The 14,236-nt window shown below is 35.2% G+C and overlaps 2 protein-coding genes across 2 annotated transcripts; one reads left to right on the forward strand and one right to left on the reverse strand.

The window, feature by feature from the left end:
• The first annotated feature begins 1,013 nt into the window (after positions 1-1,013).
• Positions 1,014-4,573, forward strand: LOC129873991 (ATP synthase subunit beta, mitochondrial). Its single transcript, XM_055949198.1, has 9 exons — positions 1,014-1,665; positions 1,928-2,003; positions 2,184-2,272; positions 2,516-2,633; positions 2,727-2,830; positions 2,970-3,128; positions 3,235-3,459; positions 3,546-3,857; positions 4,044-4,573. Exons 1-9 carry the CDS (start codon positions 1,204-1,206, stop codon positions 4,155-4,157), a joined length of 1,659 nt encoding a protein of 552 aa, XP_055805173.1. The 5' UTR covers positions 1,014-1,203; the 3' UTR covers positions 4,158-4,573.
• A 4,600-nt stretch (positions 4,574-9,173) lies between these two features.
• LOC129873104 (loganic acid O-methyltransferase-like) lies at positions 9,174-11,119 on the reverse strand. Its single transcript, XM_055948110.1, has 4 exons — positions 10,978-11,119; positions 10,217-10,532; positions 9,772-10,130; positions 9,174-9,687 (listed from the first exon to the last, which is right to left on the reverse strand). The coding sequence occupies exons 1-4, from the start codon at positions 11,047-11,049 to the stop codon at positions 9,328-9,330; spliced, it is 1,107 nt and encodes a 368-aa protein (XP_055804085.1). The 5' UTR covers positions 11,050-11,119; the 3' UTR covers positions 9,174-9,327.
• Between the last annotated feature and the right edge of the window lie 3,117 nt (positions 11,120-14,236).

Here is a 14,236-nt window from a genome sequence, read left to right on the forward strand (position 1 = left end):
CTCATAAAGCTTTTAATTTTCTATTCTTATCTAACATTTTTTTTATGCATTTATGCTTTTACTGAGCCGAGGGTCAGGAAACAGTCGTCCTACCTTGGTAGGAGTAAGGTCTGCGTACATTCTACCTTCCCCAGACCCCATGTTGTGGGATTTCACTGGATTGTTGTTGTATTACTCATTGCTTTTGTTGCTTTGATTATTATATTGTGTGTTGTTGGTGTTCAATTCTCCATTATGCTTGCATAGTGTCATGTTTTTTTCGTTTATTATTGAATTTAGTATATCTTCGTTTTTGTTCCTTATAGATGATGATTTTATTAGTTGTTATACTTTTTTTGTATTTAAATTTTGCCTTGTCCATCGAAGATTGAAAATCAACGACGGGGAAAAGTCTTAATTTATTGATTAGAATGTGTCTATTTCTCATTATTGACAATAATATAATCTATCATACATATCAAGTAACTTAAATATTAATGAGCAACTCAAAGTTACCTTTATTTTTCCATAAAGATAACAAATACTACAACATTATAGTCTATAGAACAGTAAAAATGTCCAACCTAGCAACTTAATTAGCTGTAAGTCTATATAGCTAACAGAAATATACAAGAAATAATACAATGGCAACAAGAGAAATCCATAGAGAGCTGTTGAAAATATTATTGAAAGGGAAAATGATTTTTAGCCTTTTTTGGATTGACTTATTTTTAAACAGCTTATAAGTTGAAAACTGCTTATAAGTTTTTTTTAAAAATAGGTACAGGACAATTTTCCTTTTTTGACTTATAAGCTTTTTTCAACTTATAAACTGTTTAAAATAAGTTCATTTAAATAAATCCAACTATTTATTAAGGCTTATTTTAAGCATAAATAACTTTAAATTAATCAGCCAAATACTCAAAAAAAAAAAAAGATTTATAAGTCGATCCAAACGGCGTCCTTATCCATTTCCATCCCTTTAAATGTCTTCATGGTAAGCAAAAGAAAAAGAATGAAAAAGCACGTGTAAACTGAAAAAGGAAAAAACGGCGGCGAATAAACGGGCCATTGTACGAACACGTGGTGTTCCAACATTGTTTGAACTCGTCGGACGCAGGAGAAACCGTTCGTCTTCAAACAGAACTCTCTTTTATACAAATGTGAATTCAGCTGTATCGTGACGTCGTTACTGGTTTATCACTCACATTCCCACAACTAGCCATGGCTTCTCGAAGGTTCCTTTCCTCCATGCTCCGTTCATCCATACGTCACTCTTCTTCAAAATCCTCACTCACAAGCTATATTCATCGCCCCTCCCCTGTCGGCCACCTTCTCCACCGCGCCGTGAAATACGCTACCGCTGCGGCCGCCAAGGAGGCGCCGGCGCCTCAGAAAAAACCGACGACGACGATTAAGGAAACCGGCAGTAAGATAACCGATGAATACACTGGAGCCGGTGCCCTAGGGAGCGTATGTCAGGTGATCGGGGCTGTTGTGGATGTTCGGTTTGATGAAGGGCTGCCGCCGATTCTGACGGCTTTAGAGGTGTTGGACCATGATATCAGAGTGGTACTTGAGGTTGCTCAACATATGGGAGAAAATATGGTTAGGACTATTGCTATGGATGGAACTGAAGGGCTTGTGCGTGGTCAAAGAGTCCTCAATACTGGCTCACCTATTAGAGTACTTTCCTTATCTCCCTTTAAGCTTGACATTGCATTCTATTGACATACTTCATTCAGTTGCGGAATCATGATTTTTTCACGTTAGGAAAGCAAGGGAATTCAATATCTAAAATATATACATAAAACATAATATTGATGGATGTTATATAAATAGTGTAATTTTGATTTCATAATTCATATAGTGTCTTTTTCTCTGAAGAGGATATGTTTGCTAATTTGGCTGGCTCATAGTTATTCTAACCTTGGTTTTGAAATGGCAGGTGCCTGTTGGCAGGGCTACACTTGGTCGTATTATAAATGTCATTGGAGAGCCCATTGATGAAAGGGGTGATCTAAGTAAGAATCTGTGCATTAGCTAAAATTATTTGTTTTCCTGTCAATTGGCACTAATTATGTAATATGTAGCTTTGCTTTCTCCTAATATCATTTTTCATCTTGATTTGGATGAGCCTTTACTTTTTTATACTGTCCTTTCTTTTTTAATGTTTGCTTTACTGAGATGCTGTGGATCTGCAGAAACGGAACATTATCTCCCAATTCACCGTGAAGCTCCATCTTTTGTTGAGCAAGCAACAGAGCAACAGATCCTTGTGACTGGAATCAAGGTACATGATACTTATTTGTATATATGTTTGGAGCTGAACACGTCGCAATCTTACAGCTTCAAGTCATCTGTCCTCGTCTCTATACTTTTGGTGGAAGCAATACAGGAATAGCAAATATTTGATTAGCATGTGCAATTTACTAAATGCTGTTGGAAGATGATATACAAATCATTTTGAATGCATAAATCATGTTGTTGTTGTCTACTGTCTCTGGTAGTATGATTTACCTGCTTTTGATGACAGGTGGTAGATCTTCTTGCTCCATATCAAAGAGGTGGAAAGATTGGACTTTTTGGTGGTGCAGGTGTTGGAAAGACAGTGCTTATTATGGAGCTTATTAACAACGTTGCAAAGGCCCATGGTTTGTTACTTGTTGCACTAGGAGTAAAAAAGAATATTCATGTATTCTCTTTCTTTAAGTTAATTTAATTTTTTATTCGCTTCTCGTCCTCAGGTGGTTTCTCAGTGTTTGCTGGTGTTGGTGAACGTACTCGGGAGGGTAATGATTTGTACAGAGAAATGATTGAGAGTGGTGTTATTAAGCTTGGTGATAAGCAGGTCTCGGTTGATGACATTTGCCTTTCTATACATAGGACAGACATTTCTTGCAATTTGCTGATTTTGCATGTACATTCATCCGCAGACCCCACGTTGTGGGATTTCACTGGGTTGTTGTTGTTGTTGTATTCATCCGCAGGGTGAAAGCAAATGTGCTTTGGTATATGGTCAAATGAATGAACCTCCTGGTGCTCGTGCTCGTGTTGGGCTCACTGGGCTGACAGTTGCCGAACACTTCCGAGATGCTGAAGGGCAAGATGTGCTCCTTTTCATTGATAATATTTTTCGCTTCACTCAAGTGAGCTATCTTTTCAGATACCTTAATTCTATTTTACCTTTTCAATTGCTTAAACTTGGTGAAATGATTTCTGATTCTCTACCTCTTTTCTCTGGGACTTCTCTAGGCCAACTCTGAGGTGTCTGCTTTGCTTGGTCGTATTCCCTCTGCAGTCGGTTACCAGCCAACTTTAGCTACAGATCTTGGAGGACTTCAAGAGAGGATTACTACAACCAAGAAGGGGTCTATCACATCAGTCCAAGCTATCTATGTGCCTGCTGATGACTTGACTGATCCAGCCCCTGCTACCACCTTTGCTCACCTTGATGCTACAACTGTGTTATCTCGGCAGGTTAGTTTCTTATATTGGCAATTATGTTTCAGAAAAACACTTCTCGCCCTATTTTTATTAACAACATTCCTTTTCTCCCAAAGCAGATTTCTGAGCTTGGTATTTATCCTGCTGTGGATCCTTTAGATTCTACGTCCCGTATGCTTTCTCCTCATATCCTAGGTGAAGATCATTACAACACTGCACGAGGTGTACAAAAGGTTCTACAGAACTACAAGAATCTCCAGGATATTATTGCCATTCTGGGAATGGATGAACTGAGTGAAGACGACAAATTAACTGTTGCTCGTGCCCGTAAAATTCAGAGGTTCTTGAGTCAGCCTTTCCACGTTGCAGAAGTGTTTACGGGTGCCCCTGGAAAGTATGTGGAGTTGAAAGAGAGCATCCAAAGTTTTCAGGTAACCCAGAGCACTTTCTTAATGAGTCACCGCTCACATGAAGTACCAATGTTGGAACAAACATGTGTATCTACATCATTCTTCTGCTGAAATTTAACCATCATTTGCTGTTGTCTTCACTGAGCAGAAATTCTTTCTGTATATAGTTTTAAACTTCATTTTTATTTGGATTTTCATTCTGACCAGGGTGTCCTGGACGGGAAATATGATGACTTATCGGAGCAATCGTTTTACCTGGTTGGGGGCATAGAAGAAGTCATTGCTAAGGCTGAGAAGATAGCAAAGGAGTCAGCTAGTTGATTATTTAGCTGCAGTTTCCTGTTGCTGTTTTCTTTGTTTTTTCCTATTTGGTAGATAGCTCATTAAATGGCAGAGAGACTGGAGATGTTCAAACGGCTTTTTAGTTCTTATAAGTTAGTCTATACTAAGCATTGTTTTTCTTCTCTTCTCCTCGTAGTTTTCTAGCTAAGTTAATTGAAATGAGTTACAGGATGTCAAAAAAGTCAATTGCTTCTTTTTTCATGATTTATTCAATACCATGGATCACTTTGTGTTGACCTTTTCCGCCTGCTGAATAATGCTCTTGTAACATCTATGATCTATGTAGGAAGTCTAACCTGTAGCATTTTTCTGGGGACGATTGAGTATATCCTCCTTGATCTAACTGTTTAGGATTGTACGAACCCAATATTTGCAGAAATTTTAATTAATCGTCATTTGATTAAAGCTTTGGTAGAAAATGTTGGGGAAGGAAGCACTACAACTAAAGTTTGATATGAAAATAAATTGGATACGAAAATTTTGCATGGAAACTCCTCAAACAGATAGAGGGGAAAAACCACGAGGTAGAAAGATCTTACTATGATAATATGAGAGTACACTGCTCTCAAATACAAGGAGAAAACAACAATTAACACTTCTCTTTTGTAAAATGAACAATTCACTAAAGAGTACACTCAAGATTACAATATTTATCTTGGTGTATAATCTCTTTGTGTTCTTACTCTTTTGGATTGTATTTTTTTTTGTGGGATAATATAAATGAGGGCAAGATGCTCTCTATTTATAGAAAACTAGAAACGCGTAAAATCTGCGTATTGCACCTCCCTTTTTGACTATGCGTTCAAAACGCGTTTTGTAGTATTTGACTATCTTGCATTCTCCCACTTGAAGATTTAATTGAGAATCAATTAAGTCTTCACACCATCCTTTCTACCCAATTACTGCAATGTTACGTTTCTGCTATATCAACACAAGATCGTCACCATATAAATTTGTTACTGTTGATCAGCTTCGTAAACATATCTGCTAGGTTGTCATTAGTGCAAAGTTTCTAACTATCCACACTGCATTCTTCCACCTTCTCACGAATAAAATGATACTGAACTCGTATGTGCTTTGTCCTTGAATGAAATGTCGGATTCTTTGCAAGATGCAAAGCGCTCTCACTGTCACAAAACAGAACAAACTTCTCTTGTTTGTGCCCAAGCTCCTCCAGTAACATCTGCATCCATATTGCCTCTTTGCTAGCTTGTGTAGCTGCTACATATTCTGCTTCCGTTGTAGATATAGCCTCGATAGATTGCAGTTTTGAAACCCAGCTTACAGCTCCTCCAACAAGAGTAAACACATAACCTGTGGTAGACTTGCTTTTATCAAGATCACATGCATAATCTGAATCAACATAACCTTTAACAGTAAAGTCTGATCCTCCATAACATATTGCAACATCTGAGGTACCCTTGACATATCTCAGGATCCTCTTAACAGTATTCCAATGCTCTCTACCAGAATTAGCCATGTATCGACTAACCACTCCACTGCTTGTGCAATGTCAGGTCTTGTACATACCATGGCGAACATTAAATTTCCTACTGCTGATGTATACGGTACTCGAGATATCTCTATCCTCTCTACTTCATTACTAAGACTGATTCTTGAGGATAAATTGAAGTTAATAGGAAGTGGGGTAGAAATTGACTTATAGTTAAACAAGATCCCATGTTTTATTTTTATGAACAGCTTCAATTTCTTCTCGCATTGCTGCTATTCACAGAGATAATTCTTGGCCCTTCATAGCCTCGTGAAAAGTAGAAGGCTCTCCAACCTCTGTTAATAGACAGTATGCAACATTGCCCTCCATAAAAATAATCTGAGTGCCAAGCTGGTTCTCTTCTCTCCCTAGTTGACCATCGAACTTGTGGAGTTTTAATCTCATCTTGCTCTTGTTCTTCGTGCTCTGGTGCTGCCTCAGAAGAAACTGAAGCTTCTTCTATTTCTTCAACTTCAACTGTAGTAGTCTCTGGTTTTCTTTTAAAATGCTACCTTCTTTTGCTTGTATCTTATTTTCAAAAAATACAACATCCCTGCTGATTACCATCTTGCGCGCAGTGGGATCCTATAAGAGATACCCCTTGACTCCATCAGCATACCCTAAGAAAATATATTCCCTAGATTTCGGATCAAACTTCGATTTTTCTTGGGTGTTGTACATAACATAAGTAGGACTTCCGAATATATGTTAGCGAGAATAATCAGCTGGTTTTTCTGTCCACATCTCCATTGGCGTTTTCAGATCAATTGCAGCTGATGGTGACCGATTGATCACATAACAGACGGTTTTTATTACTTCTGCACAGAATGGTTTTTCCAACCCTACAGTTGCCAGCATAGCTCTTATCCATTCCAACAAGGTTCTGTTCATCCGCTCTGCTACTCCATTTGCTGTGGAGTATATGCCATCGTGAACTGCCTTTAAATACCTTCTTGTTTACAGAAGTTATCAAATTTCTCACCAGTGTATTCTTCTCTATTATCTGTCCTCAAATACTTGATCTTTTTCTCAGATTCAAGTTCCACCCGCGCTTTAAACTCTTTGAAAACTGAAAAAATATATGCCTTTCTTTTGATTGGATACACCCAACTTTTCTTGGAGTAATTGTCGATAAATGACACAAAATATTTCGCTCCTCCTAGGTAATCCACTGGTGCTTGTCAGACATCAGAGTGGACCAAATCTAATATTTTTTTGGTTTTAATAGAGGAACTGCTAAACTTCAGTCTATGTTGTTTACTGGTAACACAATACTCATAAAAGGGTAGTGAAACCTTTTTGAGCCCTGGAAGAAGCTTTTGCTCAGCAAGAATCTTCAAACCTCGTTCCAATATATGACCAAGTTTACGATGCCACATCATCGTTGATTCTTCAAATGAACTTGCTGACCTGGTTGATGTTTCTCCTTCTTGGTGTGTTTCACCTTTAAGCACATATAGATTTGCAACTAGTTTTTCTACTTTCATCACTACATGTGCTCCTTTTGATATTTTTATGACTCGACCATGAGTCTTATATGAACATCTATTATCATCTAATTGTCCCAAAGATAATAGATTTTTCCTCAAGTCTTTTACATGTCGTACCTCCTGGATGGTGCGTACCGTGCCATCATACATTTTTATTTTGATGGACCCAATACTAATAACATCCAAAGAATTATCGTCTTCCATGAACACAGACCCTTCTGAGATAGAATTATATTGGTGGAATCATTCTCTCCGGGAAGTCATGTGCCATGTTACTTCTGTGTCCATGATCCAGACATCAGTGAAACATTTTTTGCCTTTTGATATTGCTTCACTATATAAAATATCGCCATCATCTGAGGTACTTGCAACATTCTCTTGAGCATTTGATGACTCAGGGTGTTCACTCTTTTTCTTGAACCGACAATCTTTCTTGAAGTGCCCTTTTTGCCACAGTTGTAACATTTGATATTCTTCTTACTTCTTGATTGAGATCCACCATGATTGTGAATCCTACTAGGGCCATGTTCCGTTGGTCTTCCTCTCACCATCATCAAAGTTTTAGCTTGCTGCGAACTTTCTTATCTGTCTTCCTTATTTTTGCGCTGATTTTCTTCTTCTAAGACAGTGGCTGCAATTTCATCGAAAACTAGACTATCCGTATTTTTTGACAAGTTGATGATGAGTTGATCATACGAGTCGGGCAAACTTTGAAGCAGAAGCTCCGCACGTTCAGTCCCCTCTATTTTGCAACCCATTGTTGTAAGTTGCGAAAACAGAGTATTCAAAATATTAATGTGTTCAGTAACCGACATGGACTCTGTCATTCGAAGAGTATACAATCTTCTTTTTAAGAAGATTTTATTATGCAAAGACTTGGCCTCATACAATCCTGTAAAAGTATCCCATATTTCCTTCGCCGTCCATTTTTCAGCCATACTAGACAACACTTAATCAGCTAGTGCAAAGTGTAGATCAGCAACTGCATTGCTGTCTATGTCGTTCCACTTGCTGTCATCAGTAAACTCTGTGGGTCTGCCTTCAATTGCAGCTAAGCAATTGTCTTTTCTCAATATCGCCCTTATTTTCATTTTTTCCACAATGAGAAAATTAGTCCCATGAAATTTCTCAACGTCAAACTTTGTTGTACTCAACATTGCTATTTGATTCACACCCTTCTAGATTGTTTCTGAATATTTTTGCGAACAATCGTGATAAACTGTACCGTCACTGAAATTTACTATTCACGTGAATCACTGAATTTACTATTCACGAAAAATTACTATTCACAAATAGTATCTTCGCATAAAACAGACAGAATAACCGTGGGCTTTGATACCACTGTTTGGGGGAGGAAGCACTACAACTAAACTTTGATATGATAATAAATAATGAAAATAAATTGGACACGAGAATTTTACGTAGAAACCCCTCAAACAGATAGAGGGGAAAAACCACGGGGTAGAAGGATCTTACTATGATAATATGAGAGTACACTACTTTCAAATACAAGGAGAAAACAACAATTAACACTTCTCTCTTGTAAAAGGAACAACTTACTAAAGAGTACACTCAAGACTACGACATTTATCTTGGTGTATAACTCTGTTTGTGTTTTTACTCTTTTAAATTGTATTTTGTTTTTGTGGGATAATATAAATGAGGGCAAGAGGCTCTCTATTTATAGGAAACTAGAAATGCGTAAAATTCGCGTATTGCACCTCCCTTTTTGACTACGCGTTCAGAACGCGTTTTGTTCCCTTTTTGACTACGCGCTCAAAATGTGTTTTGTAGTATTTGACTATCTTGCAGAAAAATCAAGTCAATATATGGTTTCCATGTCCTTTTTAATCACAGCTTCTCCAAACATTACATACTCAGTTTGGTCATGAGCATCCTGTGGCCTTGTATCAGTTTTCTGTTTTTAATTCCATAAGAGTTGGAATTACCATATAAAATTTTCAATTCTTTAGGGGATTATCTCCCATCACTATACTCAGAAGCAAAGGCAGATTTTGTGAGTTTAACTGAAGTCATTGTTTTCAGCTCGAGCTATTTATTCATATGCAGCAAAAAATTAAAATGCATACATATAACAAGATCACACTCTGCAAATAGGTGCACAATAGCAAAGTTTTGAGGCATGTGATAGGTTTTAAGAACCAACCTAGGATCCTGGTTTGGATGTATAGGTTTTACGCTTGAGAAAGACAAAGTAGCTGGCATCTTTTCGATATTTATCATCATTTAAAACTGGATGTGAGTCTAATTTTTCAGTGAAACGTTGAAACAATTCCTCAGTGATGTCTTTCCCGAAGTGTTGCTGAAATAGTGGCTCTGTTACTACTCGTATAGATAAGATTGCAGTTTGGACATCAATTACAACTTGTCTCAGGGGAGTTGGCAGCTTCTCAAACCTTACGATGTCAAAGCATCCATGCGTCTTTATCAGCGTTTCCAATTCCATCGGAGATGTGTAATAGTATGGAAGGTTGAACGAATCCAACTTTTCTTCGGATATAATGCCCTGCATTGGATATTTCATCATTTCTCCTTTCAAGTTCAAGTCCCCGTGGAGGGGAATGGCAAAAACTTAGAATCAATTACTTACCATGTTGGCCATATCCTGCAGGCAAGATCCAAGAATGGTGAAACCGATGGCTATGGAAGAGTCAGAAGGATGCACTCCATCAAGAATAGTAAGAGTAATGATGGCCATTAATCCTCCAGGAACAAGCTCTTGAGCCCTTGCATCTAAAAAGGCTTGTATATCTTTTCTGAACTGATTTGCATATGCTGCCTCTACTTCTTTTGCTGCTCCACTGCAACTGTAATGAATCCTTCCCTTGTTCCATGCTTCTGACTTTCTGTTTAACACTTCCTCTGGAATTCTTGACAGATAGAGAAGTGCCATCGAGCTGTGGGCAAAGTGTAGGAACGCTTTTGGAAATACTCGTCCATAGAAAGAACCTACACATAATCGTAGGGGTTTAATTTCACTTTTTTATCTGCATACAGTGTAGAACCTACATAATTAACCATGAATATATATATACCTGGGACTCCTGCAATGAAGTAGTTGGGTTTGCTGCTATGGATGTAACTGAAAAGAGTGTTGAAATCGTTTTGGACTAAATCATTAAAGAACACAGAGAATTCTGGTACTTGCAATTGAGGCTTCTCTCGGTTTGATTTATACTTTGTTTCCACTGCTTCAATAATATTTTCAACTGAAAGATAGGTGTTTCCCCCTACAGAGCACCCAAAATCTGCAACACAAAATGGGCTACAATCAGGATTTATTATTCCCACGTCAAGCTCCTGCTCAATCAACTCAGTCATTACTTTCTTTGAATATCCCACTACCTGTTTCTGCAACAACAACAACAACAACAAATCGAATCCAAAATTCAGAGTCATAGCGTAATTATATACCCATGCATCTTTAAAAAAAATTATACGATTTGAATGGACTCAATTGAACCTTAGTAAGGGCGGATGTAAGAGGCTCGAGTGTGTTCACTCAAGCTATATCTATATATTTTGAATTTCTTAAACACAATATTAGAAATTGACTAAGTAATTCAGGAGTTTAAAATTTACTCGACGTTTTCAAGCTCAAATCCTAACAATTTTATTTTTTAAAACACCCTCAATATAAATCCTAAATATGTTAGTGTCTTAGTGCTGCCCCAGCACAGTCTCTATTGGTCACTTAACACTTAACCAGATGGGGATTAAAGAGGTGCATCCTCTATGCATATATATCATCTAATCCTTGATTTAACATATATACAAGATAATTAATCAAAATCACCTGGTATTCAGAATTTTTAGCATAGCTCTTAGGGCCATCACCTCCATTCATGTGAATTTTCTGGTTATCCATACCTTGCTATTTTAGCCTTTAATTTTGTGGTTCGAACACTGGCTTAATTTCCAAAGCTGAAGAACCACGCTATATTTATATATAGGAGATGGACCACAGAAGTTCACTGAAAAAAAGACTAAGACTCAATCTAATTGTCTTTTTGTGAACTTCCACGTATGGGAAATAGATTCCCTAGCTTATGTATTTGGCCTCAAATTGAGATTTAAGTGTCAAAATAAAAATTGAGTACAAATTAAAATAATTATCTATGTATCTGGCCTCAAATAAAAACAATATATATGCCGTGAAATTTTGTTTCATGTTTAAATTGACGTTGAGTTTCACAGACTAATAATTAATATGTCACAATTCAAACTGTACTACTCCACTATATATGAATTTGATGGATATTTTACCACTTACAAATATTGAATTATTATAACAACTTAATTGCTCCTAATTGGTCAAAAAGATATACGAGATCAATCAATTTCATTGTTATATCAGCGATTACTTTTCACCTAGGCTATTGCTTTGACCATTAGTAGATACCAATACACAATTAATCACAAACTTTATGATTAATTAATTGGAATGATTAATTGATGGTCCAAAGTCTTTCCTCTCTCACCCTTCTTTTAACATTGTTTTTTTATTTTATTATCTTTGTAATGTAATCTTGTATTTATATTTTGTAAAAATATTATATTTTTTAAAATTTTCGTCTTCACTCTCTCTCTTGAGCCCCGAACCCCTACTCTTTTTTTAATTTAGGTACTATAGGACCACAAATGATTAATGTTTAAACAAATTAAAACATGGTTCATAGTTCACAAACATTTATATATTTTTACATATCAAATATGTGTGAAATAAATTATTACACGATTGATACATCATGATTTGTCATTTAAGAAAATATATCCCTCAACTTTGATGTTTGATTCAATTCCGAATTATAATAATGTTTGATTTTTCTTGATAAGTGATACATCAGATACTTATATGCGTGATTTGCTTCTAAATTGATGCATTTTTATTACATTTCATATTTAGATACACATACTTAGATATATTGCTTAGCATGTAGTCGATATACATGTATTTGAGAATCGAAATATGGCATTGTAATATCGAAAACTCACAAGAAAGTAAGTAATTAGCCTCTAAACTAGTGAGATTTGTTTTGTTTGCTCGAAAATACTTGTCTAAGCATGATGCATGATGATAGTAACGTATAAGCCAACTTTGTATAATAACAAATGACGTAATTTACTTAATATTAATTAAGGATATTAAGTATATATTTTTGACAAGTTGAAAATGACGTCTGATCATGCAGATAACTTAATTACATACTTTTTGTTGGCTATACATTATTTTTATGGGAAAAGATCCTTATACCCATCAAATTTACCATTTAGAGCTGATATATTCCTCGTTATAAAAGTGGCTCATACATAAACACTCCTACGGCTATATAAATAGCTCACATATACCCTTTTCTTCTAGCGGAAGTGAAAAAAATAATTTTAAATTTATTTTTTAAAGTTCTTTATTAAAAAAATAAATACATATAAGGGTATATTCGATCCTTCTCATACATAATTTTTTTTGACTTTTTTGATTCAAAGGCTAATTTGAATTTATTATTTTGATAGTTAAATTTTTTTTTCTCGCTACTTTATTGTAAAATTTATTATACGTGCCCCAGTTTTTTTTTATAGATACAAAAACTAAATTACAATATAGTAGTAGAAAAATTAGTTTTAAATTACAATATAGCTGCAAAAAATAGTTTAAAATTTATTTCTTATTTTTTTTCTCTTTTTCCATTCACACTTTTTTTTATTTCTCCTATATTTACACCCAAGAATAAAAAATAAAAATAAAATAAGAATTAGAAACTCAAATAATGATAATCAAAGAAGTCAAAAAATAATTCATGCGTGAAAAAAATTATATAAACCCCTAAACTTTGCTAAAAAAATTCACATGTATGGGTATATATATTATTTATTATTTTTTTACTTTCTCAAAAAAAATATATACCTCATACATGATTTTTTTCAAAAAAAAAATTCACTTTCTTAAGATGAAAAGGGTATATGTGAGTTATTTTTATAAGGGTGGGGGGCATATGTGAGTAACTTTTGTAACGATGAGGGCATGTATGAGCCATTTATGTAACGATAGAGATATTTATGAGCCACTTTCATAACGAAGATATATCAATTTTAATGATAAAATTGAGGAGTATATCAGGACATTTTTTCATAAAAAAAATAATATATAGCCAACAAAAAGTGTGTAATTAAGTTACATGCTTGATCAGATGTCATTTTCAACTTGTCAAGAATATATAGTTAATATCCTTAATTAATATTAAGTAAATCACGTCATTTGTTATTATACAAAGTTGGCTTATACGTTACGATCATCATGAATCATGCTTAGACAAATATTTTTGGATAAACAACACAAATTTTATTAGTTTAGAGGCTAATTACTTATTTTTTTGTGAATTTTCGATTTATAATTCATGCCATATTTCGATCCTCAAATACATGTATATAGACATTCAGATACATGTATATCGGATACATGCTAAGCAATATATTTAATTATATGTATCTAAATATGAAATGTAACCAAAATGAATCAATTTATAAGCAAATCACGCGTATAAGTATATGATGTTTTACTTATCAAGAAAAAATCAAACATTATTGTAATTCGGAATTAAATTGATACAAAATTTTAATATTTAATCGAATACAAGCATAATTATTTTTACATTGTTTATATATAGTTAATTTTTTTATATATATTTATATCTATCTATATATATATATATATTATCTCAAAAGCATGAACTTCAAAATTGTGAATGTTAAATTACCCTTTTTTACCAAATTTTAATGCGCAGGCACTTGCCCAATCCTACAGCATCGCACTCTTTCACAAGCATCGCCTCTTCCACCTCCTGCCCTTTGAACAGGCACCAACGTCCAACTATTTCCAAACAGACGTAACCTTTGATTGCCACTCTTTTTATAGCAACCAAACGCAGATGTTGTTTCTCATCAAACACCTAGCAACTGCATGCAGTTAGCAACAGGTATGCACCCTTACACCCCAATTATTCAAACGTACTAACTTAACAACTCTAACCTTCTCATTCACCATTTCAATCTTTTTTTCT

The sequence above is a fragment of the Solanum dulcamara genome, chromosome 11 (assembly GCF_947179165.1).
Source record: "Solanum dulcamara chromosome 11, daSolDulc1.2, whole genome shotgun sequence".
Lineage (NCBI taxonomy): Eukaryota > Viridiplantae > Streptophyta > Magnoliopsida > Solanales > Solanaceae > Solanum > Solanum dulcamara.

What these genes read in the sequence shown, in the direction of transcription:
- LOC129873991 (XM_055949198.1), top strand. Translation starts at nt 1,204, where the DNA reads ATGGCTTCTCGAAGGTTCCTTTCCTCCATGCTCCGTTCATCCATACGT. An exon ending in TCCTTGTGACTGGAATCAAG is followed by an intron (nt 2,273 to 2,515) that starts GTACATGATACT and finishes TTTTGATGACAG; the next exon opens with GTGGTAGATCTTCTTGCTCC. An exon ending in CAACGTTGCAAAGGCCCATG is followed by an intron (nt 2,634 to 2,726) that starts GTTTGTTACTTG and finishes TCTCGTCCTCAG; the next exon opens with GTGGTTTCTCAGTGTTTGCT.
- LOC129873104 (XM_055948110.1), bottom strand. Translation starts at nt 11,049, where the DNA reads ATGGATAACCAGAAAATTCACATGAATGGAGGTGATGGCCCTAAGAGC. An exon ending in CTAAAAATTCTGAATACCAG is followed by an intron (nt 10,533 to 10,977) that starts GTGATTTTGATT and finishes TTGTTGTTGCAG; the next exon opens with AAACAGGTAGTGGGATATTC. An exon ending in TGCAGGATATGGCCAACATG is followed by an intron (nt 9,688 to 9,771) that starts GTAAGTAATTGA and finishes TATCCAATGCAG; the next exon opens with GGCATTATATCCGAAGAAAA.